Source organism: Ovis aries, chromosome 17, assembly GCF_016772045.2.
Source record: "Ovis aries strain OAR_USU_Benz2616 breed Rambouillet chromosome 17, ARS-UI_Ramb_v3.0, whole genome shotgun sequence".
Taxonomy (NCBI): Eukaryota; Metazoa; Chordata; class Mammalia; order Artiodactyla; family Bovidae; genus Ovis; species Ovis aries.
Genome location: NC_056070.1, coordinates 44305512 through 44327743, shown reverse-complemented (window position 1 = coordinate 44327743; position 22232 = coordinate 44305512). Strand labels below are relative to the sequence as shown.

At 41.4% G+C, this 22232-nt stretch overlaps 1 protein-coding gene across 5 annotated transcripts in view; it reads right to left on the bottom strand.

Annotated features, from left to right (window-relative positions):
- ZNF268 (zinc finger protein 268) overlaps positions 1-21946 on the bottom strand; it is a 35969-nt gene extending 14023 nt beyond the window's left edge. The window contains exons 1-4 of one of the 5 annotated variants that reach the window (XM_042234438.2): positions 21758-21946; positions 21391-21473; positions 21257-21319; positions 3564-3764 (exon numbers count right to left, since the gene is read on the bottom strand). Coding sequence is in view for 1 of the 5 variants with exons in the window: in XM_012097619.4 (XP_011953009.3) it covers positions 3564-3764; positions 21391-21423 (234 nt within the window). In the remaining 4 variants the exon portion in view is untranslated. Of the gene's footprint in view, positions 1-3563; positions 3765-21256 lie in introns of all 5 variants that reach the window. The other 4 variants (XM_042234436.2, XM_012097619.4, XM_042234437.2 and 1 more) reach the window with 4 other exon arrangements.
- Between the last annotated feature and the right edge of the window lie 286 nt (positions 21947-22232).

Below are 22232 nucleotides of genomic sequence, written 5' to 3'. Positions count from 1 at the left end.
ATGAGAGCCTAGAAATAGACCCACATAAACACTGTCTCTTGAAGATTTTGTTGTTGTTTTTTAACATGACACAAAAGCATTTCAACAGAGAAAGGATCATCTTTACAACAATGGTGCTTTACAGTGGTGCTGGACCATTGTACATCCACAGACATAAGAAATGAAACTCAAAACATACCCCATATGAAAATTAACTAATGCATCATAGACTTAATGTGAAAACTAAAACTATACAAATTTCAGAGAAAAAAATTTTACCTTATGCACTTTTGTTTAGGCAATGAAACTTTAGATATGATACCAAAAGCAAAACCCATCTTAAAATATTAAAATTTAGAAAACAGACTTTACCAAAATTAAAATATTTTGCTGTGAAAGTTGTTGTCATGGAAATGAAAAGACAAACCAGAGACAGGGAGAAAATATTTGGAAATCACTTATGAAGGATTTAAATCTAGAATAAAAAAACTCTTAAAAAACTCTTAAAAATCAATGACAAGAGATAGCCAAAAAGCACATGAAAAGATGCTCAACATCACTAATTGTTACAGAAATGCAAATCAATACTACAATGAGGTATTATCTCACACCAGTCAGAATGGCCAACATCAAAAAAAATCCAGAAACACTAGATGCTGGAGAGGGTGTGGGGAAAAGGGAACTCTGTGTTGTTGACGGGAATGTAAATTGGTACAGCCACTATGGAGAACAGTATGGAGGTTCCTTAAAAAACTAAAAAGAGAATTATCATATGACACAAATATCCAACTTCTAGGCATATAACTGGAGAAAACTGTAAGTTGAAAAGATACATGTAGCCCAGTATTCACTGCAGCATTATTCACAGTAGCCAGGACATGGAAGCAATCTAGACATCCATCTACAGGGGAATGGATAAGAATGTGGTACGTACATATTTAGAGAGAGTCTAAATATGCAGCAGCCATGAAAAACTGCAGCCATGAAATTACAGGACACTTGCTCCTTGGAAGAAAAGCTATGACAAACTTAGTGTATTAAAAAGCAGAGACATCACTTTGCTGACAAAGGTCCATATAGTCAAAGCTGTGGTTTTTCCAGGAGTCATATACATATGTGAGAGTTGTACCATAAAGAAGGCAAAGAACTGAAGAATGAATGCTTTCAAACTGTGGTGCTGGAGAAGAATCTTGAGAGTTTCTTGGACAACAAGGCGTTCAAACTAGTCAATCCTAAAGGAAATCTATCCTGAATATTTCACTGGAAGGACTAATGCTAAAGCTGAAGCTCCAATACTTTGGCTACCTGATGTGAACAGCTGACTCGCTGGAAAAGATCCTGATGCTGAGAAAGACTGAGTGCAGAAGAGGGTGACAGAGTATGAGATGGTTAGATGGCATCATGGACTCAATGCACATGAGTTTGAGGAAACTCCAGGAGATAGTGAAGGACAGGGAAGCCTGGTGTGCTGCAGTCCATGGGGTAGCAAGGAGTCAGACACAACTGAGTGACTGAACACACACACACAATGGAATATTACTCAGCCATAAAAAAGAACAAAATAATGCTATTTACAGCAACACGGATGGACCTAGAGATTGCCATGCTGAGTAAAGTAAGTCAGAGGAGAGATATATATATCAATTATATGTGGAATCTTAAAAAAGGGTACAAATGAGCTTATTTACAAAACAGAAATATTGTAAATCAACTATACCTCAGTAAAAAAAAAAAAGAATTAAAAAAACCAATGACAAGAAAACAACCCAATCCATTTTTATTAAAATGAGGGAAATCTAACAGATATTTCACCAAAGATATAAAAAGAATAAAACACATATAAAAGATACTCAATAATACTAGTTAGCCATTAGGAAAATGCAACTTAAAACCACAATGAAATACCACCTTACTTCTATTAGAATGGTGAAATGTTTAACAACTTGACAATACCAAGTACTGGTCAGTATGAGGAACAAGGACTCTCATTCACTGCAGGTGGGAATGCAAAACTGCAAGCCACTCTGAAGACAGTCTCTTACAAAGCTAAACAGAATCGCCATACAATCCAGCAATCAAGCTCCTAGATATTTACCCAACTGATCTGAAAACTCATGTTCACACAAAAACCCACACATAAATGTTGACAGCATTCATAACCAAAACCAGAAGCATCTGGATAGCAAGACATTATAAATATAGTGTGAAACTGGCTCAAGGATAGAAAAGTAGACCAATAGAACAGAATGAGTTGTGAAACCAAACCATTTTTATGGGCTCCTGATATACAACAAGGAGGCACTGCAGAGACATAGGGAGAGGTCAATCTCACTTCAGTGAGACTGGGCAATTAGACAATATGATGAAAAAAAACACATCTTGACTCCTACTCACACGAAACATAAATAATTCTACATGTATTATGAGTCTACCTGTGAAAAGATAAATCTGAACAAAGAATGATGTCTTCATGAGCTCTGGATAAGAAAAAAGTTTTTAGGTTGGACACAAAAAGCACTAGTAATAAAAAAATATATATAAACTAAGTTAAAATTAGAAACAGCTGTTCATCAAAAGACAGCATTAACAGAATGAAAGGGCAAGACAAACAAACAAAAACCCAGCTTGTAAACAAATACTGAACAACAGTTACTGCTATGCAAACTGAAGAGAGAGGCATGCTGATGGCTGAAATATATTAAGAAATACACCAAAAATAAGCTGGGATGAGAGATGCAGAGGGATGGAAAGATGGACAATGTGATAAAACAAATACAATAAAAATGTTAAAGATAAATTTAAGGTGATGAGTATACAAATGTTCACTGTAAAATGCTTTCAATTTTGCCCTGTGTTTGAAAACTGTCAAAACAAAATACTGGAGGTGAAAGAAGCACTGCAGGTAAAACATGAATATGGATTTGGTATCAAGTTTGCTTTGAACGTCAATGTGCACGAATCACTGAATCTTGTTAAAACAAAAGTGTGATATAACAGGACTGAGGTGGGGCCTGAAACAGCATTTCTAAGAAGCTTCCAGAATATAAAGAACGGCTTTTAGAGGATAAGAAAAGGCATAAAACATCCACGTAAGGTAACAAAATATCCAAAAAACATGCCAGCAGGAAATGCAAAGCAAACCCATACAGAGATACCACCATACCAGAATGGCTCAAATTAAAAAGAACAGCACTTAAAAGTTGACAGAGAATGTGAGGCAAAGGAAGACCCAGACACTGCTGATGGTCATTTAACAGGATGGTGCTTAATGAAAAATATAAGCAATAGAGCAGGAGATACACATGTATATGCCATGAAGATATATTAAAAGTGGATTCACACCAATAATGATACACACGTTGTAAAGACATAAACCAAACAATGTGCATTATAAAAAATTATGGGGTGGAGGAGCTGAAAATTGAGTCTGCGGAAACCAGGAAACAGGGACCTCAGGGACCTTCCACGACCTAAGGAGAAAGTTACTTTAACCTTCCCACCTAAGGTCCTCCATCCCCCTCCCTACCAAAAAAATTTAAAAAGGAATAAAGAAAAGAAGTGGAAATAAAGAAACAAGGACTCACCCAGGATTTCTTGGCTTCCGGCTGCTCCTGGGAAATAAGCAGCCACTCCAGGACCTGTGCTGTCCCAGGTCTCCTGGGCCTCTGCCGGGGTCTTCCAGGGAGAGGCTTCTGGTCAGGGGTCCCTTGACCCAGGATGGATTTCTCACTTTGGAGCTTTCTGCTCACATTGCATGAACTGTCTCGCTCCTGGAGAGGTGGCACCTGTAGACCCAAGGGCAAGCACACATCTGAGAGCACATTTCTAACCTTGGTCTCTTTTGCTAGTGAATGCACTCACCCCGGCTGCGTCGGGGGTTCTGCGGACTGTGGCCAGTGCTGCTGAGAGGACAGAAGTGAGAGGAAATGGAAATAGGGAACCCAGCACACTGACTATAGCCTCCCACCCAGACTCTGCACAGACCCCCAGGAACCCTGAAAGGGCAGCAACCACCTTGAGATTTAAACAACTTCGGGCAGACACTTAAAAAGAACACGATGCCAGGTGCTAAGGAGTAAATGACCCTGCTTTCTGTGCTTCTCTCATAGCTCAGCTGGTAAAGAAACCACCTGCAATGCAGGAGATCCCAGTTCGATCCCTGGGTTGGGAAGATGCCCTGGAGAAGGGGAAAGGCTACCCATTCCAGTATTCTGGCCTGGAGAATTCCATGGATGGTATGTATAGTCCATGGGGTCACAAAGAGTTGGACATGACTGAGTGACTTTCACTTTCACTTACTTTAGGTGGGTGGACACTGGAAATAGATCTTGGATGAAACAGTCTGTTTCAGTAGAGTTTCTTCTCAATAATCTGGATGTCCATGAACAACTCAATTAATCTCTTTCTCTGAGTCTTACTTTTTGTTATGAAACATTAAGAGTAGGGTGAGATCAGGGTGGCAGTGTAGTCTTTTAATCTCCCAATAGAAACAAGAGGCTATCAGAATAGTAAAAGAAGCCAGAGACATCCACAGACAAATGGACCCAGGTAACAGGGCTCCTCACAAACCTCAGAATCTAGCAGATGCAACCTAACTGCATTGCTGGGGGGAGCAGGGGCCACAGGTGCCAATCTCCAAAGTCACCAGTAAATGAGCACCCCCAAAGAGAGAGCACCTCCCAAATGGAATCTGAACCCCTGAGGCACAGGGCTGCAGGTGACTAAAAAAGATGTTCCCAAAGTTATTAAGTGATCAAACAGTGTTGGGGTCTCTGAGAAATGATGGGCAAACAGCCCCTCCTAGGAGGTTGGGTCTTCACTGCGAAATGGAGACCAAATTAATCAGCAGAATTAAAAAAAAAAAAATTCAGGCAAAGAGAGGGATGAAGAGAAAAGAGATTCAGAAGATGAGAGGGAAAGGGGAGAAAAGGGAGGGCAGAAACGCATTAAGCAGTCAGAAGGAAAGGCCCAGAGGACGCTCATTCCAGAAGCTGTTTTAACAATAAAATACAAGGTGTAAAAATGGGTGAAACACATTAGAATACAAGGCACACTGAGCTCTAGGAAACCCAGGGCAAGAGGCAGAAAAAAGCCTTCCTGACAAGGCTGTGTTGAGTCAGGTCAAGTATGTATGTATTTACTTCCAAAAAAATCACTAAAATGAACTAGAAACTTGGATTACCTCTGGAGGAGGGAAGGGACAGAGTAGGAGAGATGGAAGCTTGTCTGGATACAGGCATGCTTCCATCTCTTACTTTATACATTAAAAAAAAAAATTGGAGGACAATTGCTTTATAATATTGTTGACCTCTGCCATACATCAACATGAATCAGCCACAGGTATACATATGTCCCCTTCCTCCTGAACCCCTTTCCCATCTCACACCCCATCCCACCCCTCTAGGTTGTCACAGAACACTGAATTGAGCTCTCTGTGTCTACAAAGCAAATTTCCACTTTCTGTATTACATATGGCAATGAATGTTTCCATGCTATTCTCTCAACTCGTCCTACCCTCCTTCCCACACTGTGTCAAGTCTGTTCTCTATGTCTACATCTCCATTCAGTTCAGTCGCTCAGTCGTGTCCGACTCTTTGCGACCCCATGAATCACAGCACACCAGGCCTCCCTGTCTATTACCATCTCCCGAAGTTCACTCAGACTCGCATCCATCGAGTCAGTGATGCCATCCAGCCATCTCATCCTCTGTCATCCCCTTCTCCTCCTGCACCCAATCCCTCCCAGCATCAAAGTCTTCCAATGAGTCAACTCTTCGCATGAGGTGGCCAAAATATTGGAGTTTCAGCTTTAGCATCATTCCTTCCAAAGAAATTCCAGGGTTGATCTCCTTCAGAATGGACTGGTTGGATCTCCTTGCAGTCCAAGGGACTCTCAAGAGTCTTCTCCAACACCACACTTCAAAAGCATCAATTCTTCAGCGCTCAGCCTTATTCACAGTCCAACTCTCACATCCATACATGACCACAGGAAAAACCATAGCCTTGACTAGACGGACCTTAGTCGGCAAAGTAATGTCTCTGCTTTTGAATATGCATCTCCACTGCTGCCCTACAAATAACAGGTTCATCAGTACTATCTTTCTAGATTCCATACACATACATTAATATACAATATCTTTCTCTTTCTGACTTACTTCACTCTGTAAACAGGCTCTAAGTTTGTCTACCTCATTAGGACTGACTCAAATGCATTCTTTTTATAACTAAGTAATATTCCATTGTATATATGTATAGTAATTTCTGTATCCATCCACCTGTAAATGGACATCTAGGTTGCTTCCATATCCTAGCTATTGTAAAAAGTACTGCAATTAACACCAGGGTACATGTGTCTCTTGGTTTCCGTAGAGTATATGCCCAGTAGTGGGACTGCTGGGTCATATGGTAGTTCTGTTCCTAGTTTATCAAGGAATCTCCACAGTGTATCAATTTACATTCCACCAACAGTGAAAGAGGAGAGCGAAAAAGTTGGCTTAAAGCTCAACATTCAGAAAATGAAGATCATGGCATCTGGTCCCATCACTTCATGGGAAATAGATGGGGAAACAGTGGAAACAGTGTCAGACTTTATTTTGGGGGGCTCCAAAATCACTGCAGATGGTGACTGAAGCCATGAAATTAAAAGACCCTCACTCCTTGGAAGAAAAGTTATGATCAACCTAGAAGCATATTCAAAAGCAGAGACATTACTTTGCCGACTAAGGTCTGTCTAGTCAAGGCTATGGTTTTTCCTGTGGTCATGTATGGATGTGAGAGTTGGACTGTGAAGAAGGCTGAGAGCCGAAGAATTGATGCTTTTGAAGTGTGGTGTTGGAGAAGACTCTTGAGAGTCCTTTGGACTGCAAGGAGATCCAACCAGTCCATTCTGAAGGAGATCAGCCCTGGAATTTCTTTGGAAGGAATGATGCTAAAGCTGAAGCTCCAGTACTTTGGCCACCTCATGCGAAGAGCTGACTCATTGGAAAAGACTCTGATGCTGGGAGGGACTGGGGACAGGAGGAGAAGGGGATGACAGAGGATGAGATGGCTGAATGGCATCACGGACTCGATGGACGTGAGTCTGAGTGAACTCCGGGAGTTGGTGATGGACAGGGAGGCCTGGCGTGCTGTGATTCATGGGGTTGCAAAGAGTCGGACACGACTGAGCGACTGAGCTGAACAGTGCAAGAGGGTTCCCTTTTCTCTACATCCTCTCCAGGCCATTCTGACCAGTGTGAGGTGATACTTAATTGTAGTTTTGATTTGGATTTCTCATCTGAGTGATGTGAGCATCTTTCCATGTGTTTGTTGGCCATCTGTATGTTTTCTTTGGAGAAATGTTTGTTTACACCTTTCGTCCATTTTTTTGATTGGGTTGTTTTTCTGGTATTGAGCTGCATAAGCTGCTTGTTTATTTTGGAAATTAATCCTTTGTCAGTTGTTTCATTTGCAAGTATTTTCTCTCATTCTGAGGTTTGTCTTTTAATCTGTTTATTGTTTCCTTTGCTGCGCAAAAGCTTTTAAGTTTAATTAAGTCCCATTTGTTTATCTTTGTTTTTATTTCCATTACTAGTTTTGAATAATGTAAATATTTTACATGATCAAAAGGAGGAGGGAAGGCAATCACTGAAGTGGAAAATGTCAACAAATATTTCTGTTTATACAACTGGAAACAAAACTGTAATAGACAATCATATTTCTTCCCGACCTTAACATGTGGTATTTAACTATGTATTCCTCGTAGAAAATGAGGTACAAAGACTTACTAAACTTCATTTAGTACCCCTGTCAGTAGTAACAAATTGTCATTATTTTAAAACCACCTTATGTTCGCTATAGGACATGACAGTGATATCACTGTTATTATGACCCAAGATATCTAGCACATGACAAAAAGATACAAGAGTAAAGTTTTTAACCTTCCTGCACAGCTGGTGGGGATGTAAAGTGGAGCAACCACTTTGGACCCAGCTTGGAAGCTTCTCAAGGTGTTAAACCCAGGATCACTGTATTACCTGGAAATCCCATTCCAAAGTATCTACTCAAGAGAATTAAAAGCCTATGTCCACAGAAAGGCTTGCACACAAATGTTTTTAATGGCATGACTCTAACAGTCAAATACCTATCAATGGATGAATGGATAAACCAAATGTGATCTACACATTATTTAGCCATAAAAAGTACTGAAGAATGCTACTATATGATGAACTTCTGTACTACACTGTATAGGTACCTGACAATTAGCTGTTTTTTACTTTAATGCAAATGCCTGATTGTACTAAAAGCTTCTGATTTCTGAGGTACCACTTCAGAGTCATCAATCTTGGGTAAGTTCATTTCCAGCCACACAACTAGATAAAGAGCCAGGCTGCCCACTTGACAGTCCCCTTGTAGAAAGCCCTGAGTGACCAGGATGACTGCTCATTGAGTGATCCCGCTTTCCCCTTCCTGTGCCTTTAATTCTTAATTATATTTTAAATTCACCAATAAATAATGAACCAGCAAGCCCCAGTGACCCAAATATAGACAGAACTCCAAGTCCACATTCTCGCTCTTTCTCTGCTGTGTGGCCCTGATGTGCCACCTCCTCCCAGGGTGCTCAGTAATAAACTTTGTTTTTAAAGATCCCTGATGGTTGTCGCTGAGATGCATCTTGTAATCACAGTAAGAAGCACAAGGGCAGGTCCAACCACGGCACTGGCTCATCAGGGAAATGTCTGTGGGGGCTGTGACTAGCGGGGCCCAGGTGAGCCCCCGCCCCAGGCATTCCTAGTCACAGCATCACTATTGACAGGCTGAGACCAACACAAAGCCACCTTGAAAACACAGTGTTAAATGAAAGAAGCCAGATACACAAGGCCACACATGTGATATGATTCTATTTATACCAATGTCTAGGAAAGGGAAATTCATGAAAACACAAAGTAGGCTAAATGGCTGACAAGGGGACAGGGGAAAAAGGGGATAGACAGTGGGTTTTGAATGGGGACAGGGTTTCTTTTGGAAGTAATGATAATGTTCTGGAATTGGACATGGTAATATTTAGACAGCTGTGAAAACTAAAAATGAATGTACACTTTAAAAGGGTGAGTTTTCAGCCATAAAAATGAAGGCATTTGAGTTAGTTCTAATGGGGTGGATGAACCTGTAACCTATTATACAGAGTGAAATGAGTCAGAAAGATAAAGATAAATACCATATAATAACACATATATATGGAATCTAGAAAAATGGTACTGAAGAATTTATTTACAGGGCAACAATGGAGAAACAGACATAGAGAACAGACTTATGGACATGGAGAGAGGGGAAGGGAGGGTGAGATGCATGGAAAGAGTAATATGGAAACTTTCATTACCATATGTAAAATAGCCAACGGGAATTTGCTCTATGGCTCAGGAAACTGAAACAGGGGCTCTGTATCAACCTAGAGGGGTGGGATGGGGAGGGAGATGGGAGGGAGGTTCAAAAGGGAGGGGATATATGTATACCTATGGCTGATTCATGTCGAGGTTTGACAGAAAACAGCAAAAGTCTGTAAAGCAATTATCCTCTAATAAAAATGAATTAATTTAAAAAAAGGCGAGTTTTATGGTATATAAATCATATCCCAATAAAGCTTCTATAAACGAGTATTTTTTTAATTCAATGATTTTTAATAAATGGAAAGTTTTAATCCAGGTTTGTAGCATTGCAACTGTCTCAAAGATTCCTCTAAAACCAAGGTCATTCTCACCTCTGATCCCCAGGCAACCACTGCCTTGCTTCTGTCTGCAAATCTGCATTATCTGGACATTTCATATGATAGGGACCATACTAGATACTGTGCCTGGCTTCTTTCACTCAGCACAATGCTCTGGAGGTTTATTCATGTTACAGACACACCCGTGGTTTGCTCCTTTATTGCTGAATAGTGTTCCATTCTGTCTGTACATTCACGACTTAATCCACATTTATAGTTCTGAGTTATTATACAAATCTTTGTGTGAACATGTTTTCCTTTACCATGGGTAAATTCCAAGAAGTAAAATTGCTGCACTGTATAGTAAGTTTATATTTAACTTTATATTTAACCTTTACAAAGTGACTACACAATTTTATATACCCACCAGTAATCTATAGTGGTTCCAATTTCTCTGCATCATTGTCAACACTTTGTCTTTTTGGTTACAGCCATTCTAGAGTGTATAAAGTGGAGCTTCATTATGATAATTTGTATTTCCCTTATGACTCATGATGTTAAACATCTTTCCAGGTGGTTCCCATCTATTCATCTTCTCTGGCGATGTGTCTGCTTCATTGCCCGTTTTTTAAATTAGGTTGTCTGTCTTATTGAACTGTAAGCGTTCTTCATAAACTCTGGATATATCTGTTATTAGGAACATGATTTGCAAATATACTACTACCTCCCAGTCTGTGACTTATCTTTTCATTTTCTAAATAGTGACTTTGAAGTTCAAAAGTTTTTATCCTGGTGTTGTCCATTTGTAACTCCAAAAGCACAGTCTATAAAAGAGCTTTCTGAGAACTTTAGCCTCAGAGAAGGGTGTGAATATTTTCCCCTGTGATTTCTTCTAGAAATGTTATAGCTTTTGCTCTTACATTTAAGTCTATGTTCCATTTTGAGTAAATTTTTTTGGTATTGGGTGAGGTAAGAGTCATAGCTCATCTTGTGATAACATAAAATACATAACATAAAACTTATGATCTTAACCACTTTTAAGTGAACAGTTAAGTGCAATGAAGTACACTCATGGTGCTGTGTAACCATTACCAGCATTTACATTCATCTTCAGAACTCTTCACCCCGCAAAACTACATCCTCTGAACAATAACTTCCCATTCTCCTCCTACCATGGCTCCCTGACAACCATCATGGATCATACGTTCTATGATTCTGACTCCTCTAGGAACTGAAACCATGCCCCATAGGATTAACAGAAAGGATTAAATGACCAACAGAAATTCTTGAGCTTGTCTTACAGAACAGTAGCTAGAGGAACAGCTTGTTAAAAACCCCTCTACTTATAAGCCACCCTCACTGAGCAAGTTTGCCTTAATTATCTTTTGATTCCCTAACCACCCCCTAGGTAACACCTCTGATGTATGGGTCATAGTAATGAGCTCTTAAGATGTTTTTCAGAAACCTGGAGTCAGCGCTCGTCCAGTTCAAGGCAGCCAAGACTGGCTAGGACCACTGACTAAAAACTGGTCCTGCACACGTGTCCAATGAATGACCTTCTGACGTCAGAGGGCCAAAAATTCCACATCAGATCATGCTAAGTGCTTCTACTTTTGAACATGTATTCCATAAAGAAGCATGTAACTGAGATAGGCCTATCTTTTCCCTACCTCCAATATCACCTTTCCATATACCTTCAAGACGATCCCTTGAAGAAGGAAATGGCAACCCACTCCAGTATTTTTGCCTGGAAAATCCCATGAACAGAGAAGCCTGGCAGGCTACAGTCCATGGGGTTGCAGAGTTGGACACAACTTAGCAACTAAACCACCACCACCAGTTCTTTATACCATAAATATCTCAAGTCCCTTGCCTTCAAGGAGGGAGATCTGAGATCTGTTCTCCCATCTCCTCACTTGGCTGGCTCATGAATAAACTCTCTCTGCTACAGACTTTAGCATCCCAGCATTTGGCTCACTGCATGTTAGGTGAACAAACCTGGTTCAGTAACAGAACCTCACATAAGTAGAATCTTGTAGTATCTGTCCTTTTGTGACTGGTTTATTTCACTGAAAATAATGTCCTCAATGTTCATCCATATTGTAGCATGTGTCAAAATTCATTTCTTTTTAAAGTTGAATATACACATATACATTCCATTGTTTATCCATTCATCTCACAGTGAACAGCTGGGTTACTTCCACCCCAAAGAGAGTAATTAAAAAAAGAAAATTGAAAACTCTATAATTTGAATTGGAAACATCAATATGAACTGTAATTTTTTTGCTTTCCAAAGATCCCTAGGTCTCCTTACTGAAACAGCCTAAAGGTAATGACATTCCAGTGTCAATTGAGGTCCCCAAGCACATTCCCTTCTAAAAGGTATAGATTCCTGGAGAAAAGCTTGATTCCACATCTAGGACAGGAAATAGTCAAAGGAGCCCTGAGCATCTTCTTGGGCCCCAAATCAAGGAAGCCAGAAAGCCAGCTAAGACAAACAGTCTTCCAAAAAAGGCTCAGAGTCAAGCTCAAAAGGTTCCCTTTGGCTAAGGCTGGGACAATGTAACCCACTAAAAGAATACTGACTGCAACTGATTGAAACTAAATGAATGTATTAAGATGTATGAGTTTCTTAATCATATTCAAATTTTAAAAAAAGAAAAAAAAAATCAGTGGGCTTCCCAGGTGGTCCAGTGGTTAAGAATCTTCCTGTCAATGCAGAGGACAGAGGTTCCATCCTTGGTTCAGGATGATACCACATGCCATGAGGCAGCTAAGCTTGTGCACCACAACTGAGCCCATGCTCCACAATGAGAAGCCCAAGCAACACAACTGGAGTAGCCCACATTTGCTGCAACTAGAGAAAGCCCACGTGCAGCAACAAAGACCCAGTGCAGCCAAAAATAAGCAAATAAATAAACAAAAAACAACTCACTGTTGTCACCGATGGCGGTAACTGGGGCACTACCCCCTTAGTGAAAACTGGCAATTAAAGGAAAAAAAATTAAGCATGTATCTGCCAAGCCTATCCAAACTGTGTCTCTGGATTAATGAACAGTTCTATTAATGAAGGAATGTTCTTTTTTAGAGAAGGGTTGTAAATTCAGAAAACTGCTACTAATATGGAAAGAATGATAGAGTTAGCAAGTCACTACTTTGTAAATACTGTGAAACAACTGGCTGAACGGAAGGTCATTAAAGGAGGAAAACTATGAGAAAAGGTTGATGGGACACTTTCCAACACCACCACCACATCATCACCCCCACCCCACCAATCAATCTTTGCATTGTCAAGAGAGTCAACCAGACAACGTGCTTCCTGAGGTGAAAAAACAAGGCATCAACAAGAATCCTTGCCCCAAAACATTAATAAATGAATCTAAAAGTCTTTAAAGCTAAATTTCAGTTTACCAGAAATGTTGGTGACAGAAAATATGTTAAAGTGACCAGAAGAAAACAGAGATAAACCTAAAATGAAGGATATTCTATGGGACAAATGGCTCAGCATCTTTAAAACGACAAAGGGGGGATAAAAGAATGAATGTTGGATTACTCTGGATTAAAAGAGACTTAATAGTAAGAAGTGTGTATCTTGTTTGGATTTTGATTTGAAAAACTGCCAACATTAAAAGGGGAAACAGGAATCTGAACAAAAAGCAGGTATTACACGACACCAAGGAATTATTTTGTTAGGCGAAATAGTAGTATTATACTTACTTAAGAAAACGTAGGTTTTTTTAATGCCTGGTGAAGTACATACAGATGAAATAACTGATTCTTCTTCAAAATATTTCAAAGTATTTTGGACCAAGGTACCCTCATCCCACATTTTAAATTTTTCCGTAGAGATATTTTTAAGAACAAATGACCAGCCCACAAGAAAAGCTTTCAGAAAACAATGACATGAACAAGAACCAAAAAACAACAGAAAATCTAGAGGCCAACAGATAGTGCAACTGATGAATGCTGGTTATAAATCAAATATTAGATTTGAAGACATAAAGGCAAGCTTCATGACTTGTTGCATCACACATTTGAAAAAAGAACTTAAAAGGACTTACAGGAATGAAAAAATACATTAACCAAAATCTGTTTAATAGCAAGTTAGGATAAACTGGGCTTCCCAGAGGCTCAGCCGGTAAAGATTCTGCCTGCAATGCAGGAGACCTGGATTCAATCTCTGGGTTGGGAAGATCCCCTAGAGAAAGGAATGGCTACCCATTATGGAGAATTCCATGGACAGAGGAGCCTGGTGTGCTATAGTTCATTGGGGTCACAAAGAGTCGGACACGACTAAGCAGCCAACACTAGGATGAATTAGTAAACGAAAAGACAAACTGGAAGAAATTCTCTACAAGTAGCATGGAGAGACAGGTGGGCAAGTGAGAAGTAGGTGACACACAGACCAAGAAAGTCTATCATAAGCTGCACTAGAGTCTAAAAGGAAACAGCAGAGCAGATTAAAAAATGAGGGGGAGGGAAGGCACAGCTTTCCAACAGTAGGTAGGTATCTAATGAGTATACAAGATAACAAAATTAAGTTCATTTGTCAACTAGTACAAAAAAACTCACACAAGAGGAGATGGGCTGCTGCTGGGGCTTCCTGGGCACTGTGGGGCTGCTGGGCTAAGGCCAAGGTGGGACACAGCCCTCAGAGACAGCAGCACAGAGGTGCTTCTGCCAGGATCTTAGTTCCCCAACAAGGGATGGGAATTGCGCCCTCCGAGTGGAAGCGTCAGGTCTCTAAGAGCTTAATTCAGATATCATGTTCTGGATGCTGGAAGTCCAAGTTCAAGGTGACAGATTTGGTTTCTTCTGAGGTCCCTCTCCTTGGCTTGTTAAAGTCATTATCTCCTCATTGTGTCCTCCTGTGGCCTTCTCTCTATATATGCACACCACCGATTGCCTTTTCATTTTTGATGGTTTCCTGTGCTGCGCAGAAGCTTTTTAGTTTGATGTATTAACTGTGGTGTTGGAGAAGACTTTTGAGAGTCCCTTGGACTGCAAGGAGACCAAACCAGTTCATCCTAGAGATCAGTCCTGAGTGTTCATTGGAAGGACTGATGTTGAAGCTGAAACTCCAATACTTTGGCCACCTGATGCAAAGACCTGACTTACTGGAAAAGACCCTGATGCTGGGAAAGATTGAAGGTGGGAGGAGAAGGGGACGACAGAGGATGAGATGGTTGGATGGCATCACTGACTCAATGGACATGAGTTTGGATAAACTCTGGGAGTTGGTGATGGACAGAGAAGCCTGGTGTGCTACAGTCCACGGGGTAGCGAAGAGTCGGACACAGCTGAGCAACTGAACTGATTCACACTTAGTTAAGTTTGCTTTTGTTGACTTTGCTTTTGGTTTCAAATCCAAAATACTGTCAAGACCAATGTCAAGGTGCTTATTCCTATTTTTCTTCTAGTCTTACCACTTCAGATCTTATATTGAAGACTTCAATGTATTCTGAGTTGATTTTTGTCTGTCGTATAAAATAGGAGTCCAGTGTCACTGTTTATGTGATGTGGCTGTCCATGTGATGTGGCTGTCCAGTTTTTCCAACCCCATTTATTGAAGAACCTATTTTCTCATTATATATTCTTAGCTCCACTGTAGGAAACTGACCATATATGCATGGATTTATTTCTGGACTATCTATTCTGTTATATTGAAGAAGGAAATGGCAACCCACTCATGTTCTTGGGGTAATCCCACAGACAAAAGGAGCCTGGCAAGCTACAGTCCACAGGGTTGCAAAGAGTCAGATATGACTGAGCAACTGCACAAACATACACACATTCTGTTCTACTGATCCCTGTGTCTGTTTTTATGCCGATACTATAGTGTTTTGATTACTACAGCACTGTAATATAGTTTAAAATGAGGAAGTATGATACTTCCAGCTTTGTTATTCTATCTCAAGATTGCTTTGGCTATTTGTAGTCTTTTATGGTTCCAAACAGATTTTAGGAATTTTTTTATATCGCTGTGAAAATGTTATTAGAATTTTGATAAGGACTGCACTGAATCTGTAGGTTGTTTGGTAAGTATGGACATTTTAATAGCATTAATTCTTCCAACTTATGAGCATGGAATATGTAGTTGACCCTTGACTAACATGGGGGTTAGACGCATAGACTCCTGTGCAGTTGAAAATTCACACATATAACATTACAGTTGGCCCAGAGTATCTGCAGTTCTACATCCACAAATTCAACCAACTGAAGATTGGGTAGTACTGGCATATGTATTTATTGAAAAAGTATCCACATATAAGTGGTTCCCTGCAATTCAGACTCATGTTGTTCAAAGGTAAATTTATTTCCATTGTTTGTGCCTTCTTTTTTGTAATTAATGCCTTAGAATTTTCAGTGTACAGATTTCTCAATTTCTGGTTAAATTTATTCCTACTTTATTCTTTTTGATGAAATAAATTTCTTTTTCTGATATTTTATTGTCAGTATATAAACTTCCAACTGATTTTTGTATACTAATTTTGTATCCTGCAAATTTACTAAATTTGTTTACTAGCTCTAGCACTCTTTTGGTGGAGGCTTTAGGATTTTCTATATATAATAACAAACTATCAGCAAAAAAAGACAGTTTTTTCTTCTTAAAAAACAAAACAAAAACAAAACTTCATACAAGAATCATGCATGAGGGCTAAACGAGTGGGTAAAAGTTTGAGGAGTAAGAAGATATTTATTTAGTCTCATTAGTATCTTCCAGGGCTTCCCTGGTGGCTTAGCGGGTAAAGCGTCTGCCTCCAATGCAGGAGACCCGGGTTTGATCCCTGGGTCGGGAAGATCCCCTGGAGAAGGAAATGGCAACCTACTCCAGTACTCTTGCCTGGAAAATCCCATGGACTGAGAAGCCTGGCAGGCTACAGTCCATGGGGTTGCAAAGTGTCAGATACAACTGAGCGTCTTCACTTCACTTCACTTCAGCATCTCCCAACTGATACTTAATTACAAATGGAAGAGAGAGTAACTTGACAGGGGAGAAAGCACAGACACCACCTTCACCAGGTGAGTCAAGTTCACACCAGCAGTCACCAGTGCCCTGATGCGACAGAGTAGAATACATCATTTCAGAAATGAATCAGAAGCAGCAGCAGACAACCCCAAACTGAGGGATATTCCACAAAATGCCCTGGACTCCATAACCATTATGTCTTGACAAGACAGACTGAGAAACTTTTTGAGAGTTAATTCTTAGGTAGGTTGATAAGAAGTCTGGGGTCCTTTGGGAAGAGAAAGAGGTCTGGGGCTCTCAAGGAGAAAAGGACAAACATTTATTTCTACATTCCTTCATCTTAGTCACATAAAATGTTCAGTAACTATGTTGTGGCAGTGGGTCTGGTAAGACCTTTACAAACTTGAGACATTCTTTCGATTTACTGTAATAACCAACTGAAAAAGTATATAACTCCCTTGCTAAGATTAGTGAGGGGGGCACTCTCTATCTCCCTTCTGATGTCTACGTCAGAGGTTTTCTCTGTTCCTTTCACTGTAATAAAGCTTCTGCCACACAAAAGCTCTGAGTAATCAAGCCTGGTCCTTGATCCCAAAGCTAAATCTTCTTCAGAGATCATGAATCCGATACTGTTCACTGAAAGGTATCATTTCCAGGTTAGATGAAAGATCCAGGACAACCCACTGCAATGCACACTTCAAGTTATTCTTTACCCATCAAGGACAGTATTCTCAAAATTTCTATAAAGAACATTTGGCAAAATCGAAATAAGACCTATAAATGAAATAACAACATTGTATTAATGTTAATATCCTGAATCAGCGGTTACGTGAAATATTATTCTCATTGGTAAGAAGAACTAAAGTATTTAGAGATAAAGGAAAATCATGCCTGCAAATAACTTTCAGTTAAAAAACAAAACAAAACAAAACAAAAAAACTGTATGTTCAGGAAGAGAAACAGAGGAGAGGAGCCAGGAATGAAGTGAGAGAAAATAAAGCAGGTCCAATAAAATTTTAGTATTGAGGAATCTGAATGAAGGGTATAAAACAACTTTTGTATTATTCTTGCAACATTTCTAAGATCTAAAACTATGTCAAAATAAAAACTTAAATTAAAAAAAAACAACTTTTAAGTAAGAAATAATGTGTTTAGCCTACTATAGCACAGGGAACTCTGTTCAATGTTACATGGCAGCCTGGATGGGACGGGGAGTTTAGGGGAGAATGGATACATGTGTATGTATGGCTGAGAACCTTTGCTGTCCACCAGAGTCCCTTGGACTGCAAGGAGATCCAACCAGTCCATTCTGAAGGAGATCAGCCCTGGGATTTCTTTTGGAAGGAATGATGCTAAAGCTGAAACTCCAGTCCTTTGGCCACCTCATGAGACGAGTTGACTCATTGGAAAAGACTCTGATGCTGGGAGGGATTGGGGGCAGGAGGAGAAGGGGACGACAGAGGATGAGATGGCTGGATGGCGTCACGGACTTGATGGACGTGAGTCTGAGTGAACTCTGGGAGCTGGTGATGGACAGGGAGGCCTGGCGTGCTGCGATTCATGGGGTCGCAAAGAGTCGGACACAACTGAGCAACTGAACTGAACAGAACTGAAAACTATCACAACACTGTTATCAGCTATACTTGAATACAAAGTAATACATTTAAATTTTATAAAGAGAAAGAAATATTGTGTTTGATTTCCAAACTGCTTAGAGAGAGAAAAAGAATAAAAAATTATCAGTATAAAAAAGGCAAGAGAGAAGAAACAAAAAAACAGATCAGGTATAGCATATAGAAAAAATACAGTAAGATGGTAATTTAAACTCAAACATATCAGTAATTACATTAATGATCAAGATCAAGAAGCATCCCAGTTAAGTACAAGGACTGACAGACTGATTTATTAAAAAAAAAAAAAAGAATGATGCTATTTAAGAGACACATCTAGGACTTCCCTGGTAGTCCAGCGGTTAAGAATCTGCCGGCCAGTACACGAACACTGTTTGATCAGGGCTCTGGGAAGATTCTGCATGCTACAGGGCAACTAAGCCTGTGTGCCACATGCCCAGAGCCCATGTTCCACAACAAGAGAAGCTGCTGCAATGAGAAGCCCAAACACTTACAACTAGAGAGTAGCCCCTGCTCACCAAGACTCAAGAAAGCCCATGTGTAGCAACAAAGACAATGCAGTTAAAAAAAAAGAAAAAAAGGGGGACGATGGACTAGTTGACCAGCATAAGCTGATTCTCAGAAAAGAGGATTCGACTTTGAAACACACCTCAATTTTGTCTAGGTTCTCCATTTCTACTGTGCTAGACAGCACACTCACCACCTCTCATTTGGACCCCTGTGGTCACCTCTGCCCTACTTCACCTACACTTTACTTAGCAGCCAGAAGGGCTTTGAAAAACCAAGTTAGCTCATGTTGTGCTTTTTTCTTAACACATCAGCTTCCCAGCCTGACTGGGCCTCTGACATCCTTTTGTCTGTCTCCTCCCCTCCCCTCCCCCACAACCATAGCCACAGGGGACTTTCTTTCCTGTTTACAAAGGCACCAAACCTCCCCCACCTCGAGGCCTTGGCAATGGCTGTTCCTACCCCGCATGTTCATTCACCTGCTTCTCCCAAGGCTGGCCTGCTCTGGTACCTCAGACCTGGCAAACGTCACCTCCTCCATGAGGCCTTCCCCAAGCACCCAATCTCACATCAATCAATTTTAACGCCATGTATAACATAACAATGACATTGCCTGTTAAGCAGTTTCTTCATCATTTGTGTCATCTGTCTTCCTCATGAGGTTGCTGTGAGGATTAGTTTGTATCTGTAAAGTGCTGAGATCCATGGCTGGGAAGTGCAGACACTGTATTACTGAAGTTGTAAAGTTTTCTTTGTGTAAGTACTCTGCATTGCTTAGGTTCATAGTAGTTCAACTGTTTCATCGCCACCGTAAATAAGCTAACTGATAAACAGGAAGCCGACTGATTTTGTACCATGGTACCTCACTGGATTTTCCTCAAGCTACCACTCTCTTCCCACTAAACAGGCAACCAACGTGTTCCCTCCATCCTTCTCCTTCCACTTCTGCCCAATACACATCTACATTCACATTCTGCTCTGGAAATATTACCAGCAAAACCCACCACTACCATCACCACCATATCCAATATGAACTTCTCTGATGTAACATTACTTAACCTCTCTGGGTCATCTCATAGGTAACCATTTTTGAGGTTTCTTTTTCTGACTCTGAAACACAAATCTCTCCATTTCTCTAATTTCTGATGGGCTCCTCAACCTTCAGCCCCTCCTCCACTGTCTTCACTTGTTCATCATGTGCACACTGCCCTTGGTCCTCTTCCCAGGGCACAATTGCTCTTTGAGCTCACCTAGCTGGACCTATTCATTGTAACCTGTCCAGACCTTTGAACTGAGACACATGCCTACCCATCTGCCCACCAGCATCTGCAGGGTACCACCATATCCAACAGAAATGTCCACCTGGCCCTCCTGAACAACTCTGATAGTCTTTGCGGACTCAGGAAATGGTACCTCCCAACCCAGGGCCACAAAGCAGACCTCCAGCAGTTATGCCTGGCTCTTCTTGCTCCCTCACCAACATCCAACTAGTTACCAAGTCCACTTGCTTCTGACTCTGTCTCTTTTCTCAAAACCACTAGTGTACATAAGCCTTATCATCAATTGGCTGATGTTTACTGTTCCACCCAAAATTCCTTTGGAAAATACTTCAATGAATCTTTCTCCACTAGAGGATAAAATCCAAGGTTTTTTTTTTTTTTTTTTTTTTGGCAGCACCATGTGGCTTGCAGGATTTCAATTCCTCAACCAGGGATTGAACCTGGGGTCACAATGATGAAAGTTCCAAGCTTTAACCACTGAACTGCCAGGGAAGTCCCCAAATTCAAGTTTTTAATGTGACCCTCAAAGCCCTCTACGATCCAATCTCTACCTATGGCTCTGGCCTCATTTCTTACACTCCATCACCACCATCCCCTGCAAAATCCTAAACTCTACATTTCAGCAACTGTAGTGTTCAAAGTTCACCAACATATTAGATCATTTGAAGCCTCTAAAATTTGCACACTCCTTCCTTTTCCTAGGCTGTCCCTTGTTCACCTCACTTACCTTTCAAATCAGTTTAAGACTCCCTTATTAATCCCTGAGGCACTTCTTGGAGTGTCCTTATTTCCAAAACTGACCCTGTGCTGTAGGTCCCCACACATTTTCATAGCTTGCTTTCAGAGGACCCCTAAGGTGTCACTGTGCTTGTACATTTTATTGCCCACCATCCCTACCAGATCACAATTCTTCCAAGGCAAGAATGACTTATCTTTGCACCCTTAGCACCTGCCCTAGGATCCAGCAAACAAAAGACAATAAAACTGTTGGATAACTAAAGAGACAAATGCGTAATTTCCCAAATGAGGTCCCAAAATCTTAGACACAGAAGGGAAAAACTAAGAAAATGTGTGTCGGAGAAACTGGAAGATGGATGATTACGTCTTTTTAACTCAAGGTTCATGGTATAGAATTGACAGAAAAGAGACTGAAGTGAGTAAATTAACAGTCTGATGACAAGAAGCACTTCTGGACGGTCTAACGTTACCTAAAGGAGGCCCAGTGATTTGGCAGCGGGATGGGGAGAGGGAACTCCATGCAAACGCCAACCCTGGAAGAGACGGATGAGCACACGTCGGTCTTTAGGGAGTTTTTCAGAAACTAAAGAAAATCCCTACTCACCCAGATGGCAGCTGTCCGGACCCTGGTGGCCATCCCCACAGCCAGTTTTGAGTTCCCTGCAAGAGAGTGACAGGACCCGACGGCTGCGGGAGGAGAGAATCGTGAGGGAACAGATCTCTCCGCCAAGCCCGCGCCCACGCGGGACCCTCTTGATACCAGAGGACGTGCACCTCCCTCCTCTCACGCTGCCGCGGCGTCACTTCGTCCCCACCTACACACACGCGACTGGGCCAGGGCAGGCGTGAGGGAGGCCAGACCTTCTGCACGGTCCCGCCCCCTTGATTTTGGAGGGAATTGGCGCGCACCCGCTCCCCCGAACCCTGAACTGGAAGCGCGGGAATGCGGGGGAGATGCGCTCCCAGCCGACCTCCTGGATCTTGCAACCAGATCTGCTCGTTCTCCCTCTCGACTTTGAGTCACCCGCTCTGGGCGCTTCGGCGACGGCCCTCGGGCAGCCGAGGTCGGCCGGCACCAGCTCAGGTCACCGCGACCGGCATGGAACTCGGCCCACCGAACAGGGCTCTCCCGGGCCGGTGCCGAGTGGATGGCGGCTGCTAGGGACGCACAGGAATTGCGTCAGTGAGACCCACGGGCAGGACAAACTACAACTCCCAGAAGCCTCCGCGGTCATCCCTCCTCCAGGGGTGGCTCCGACCAAGGGCCGCCGGGAGGGGGCGCTGCAGCCGCGAATCGCAGGGTTCCAGGCCCCATCCTTGGGCGGGCGTTTGGGGGCTTTCAGTAATACAGAGGATTAAAAGAATTTATAGCAATAGCGCAAAGCAGGGAGGGGTGGGCGTTGACTTTAAACTATTTTGATTCCTGCTTTCCAATGGCAGAAGTAC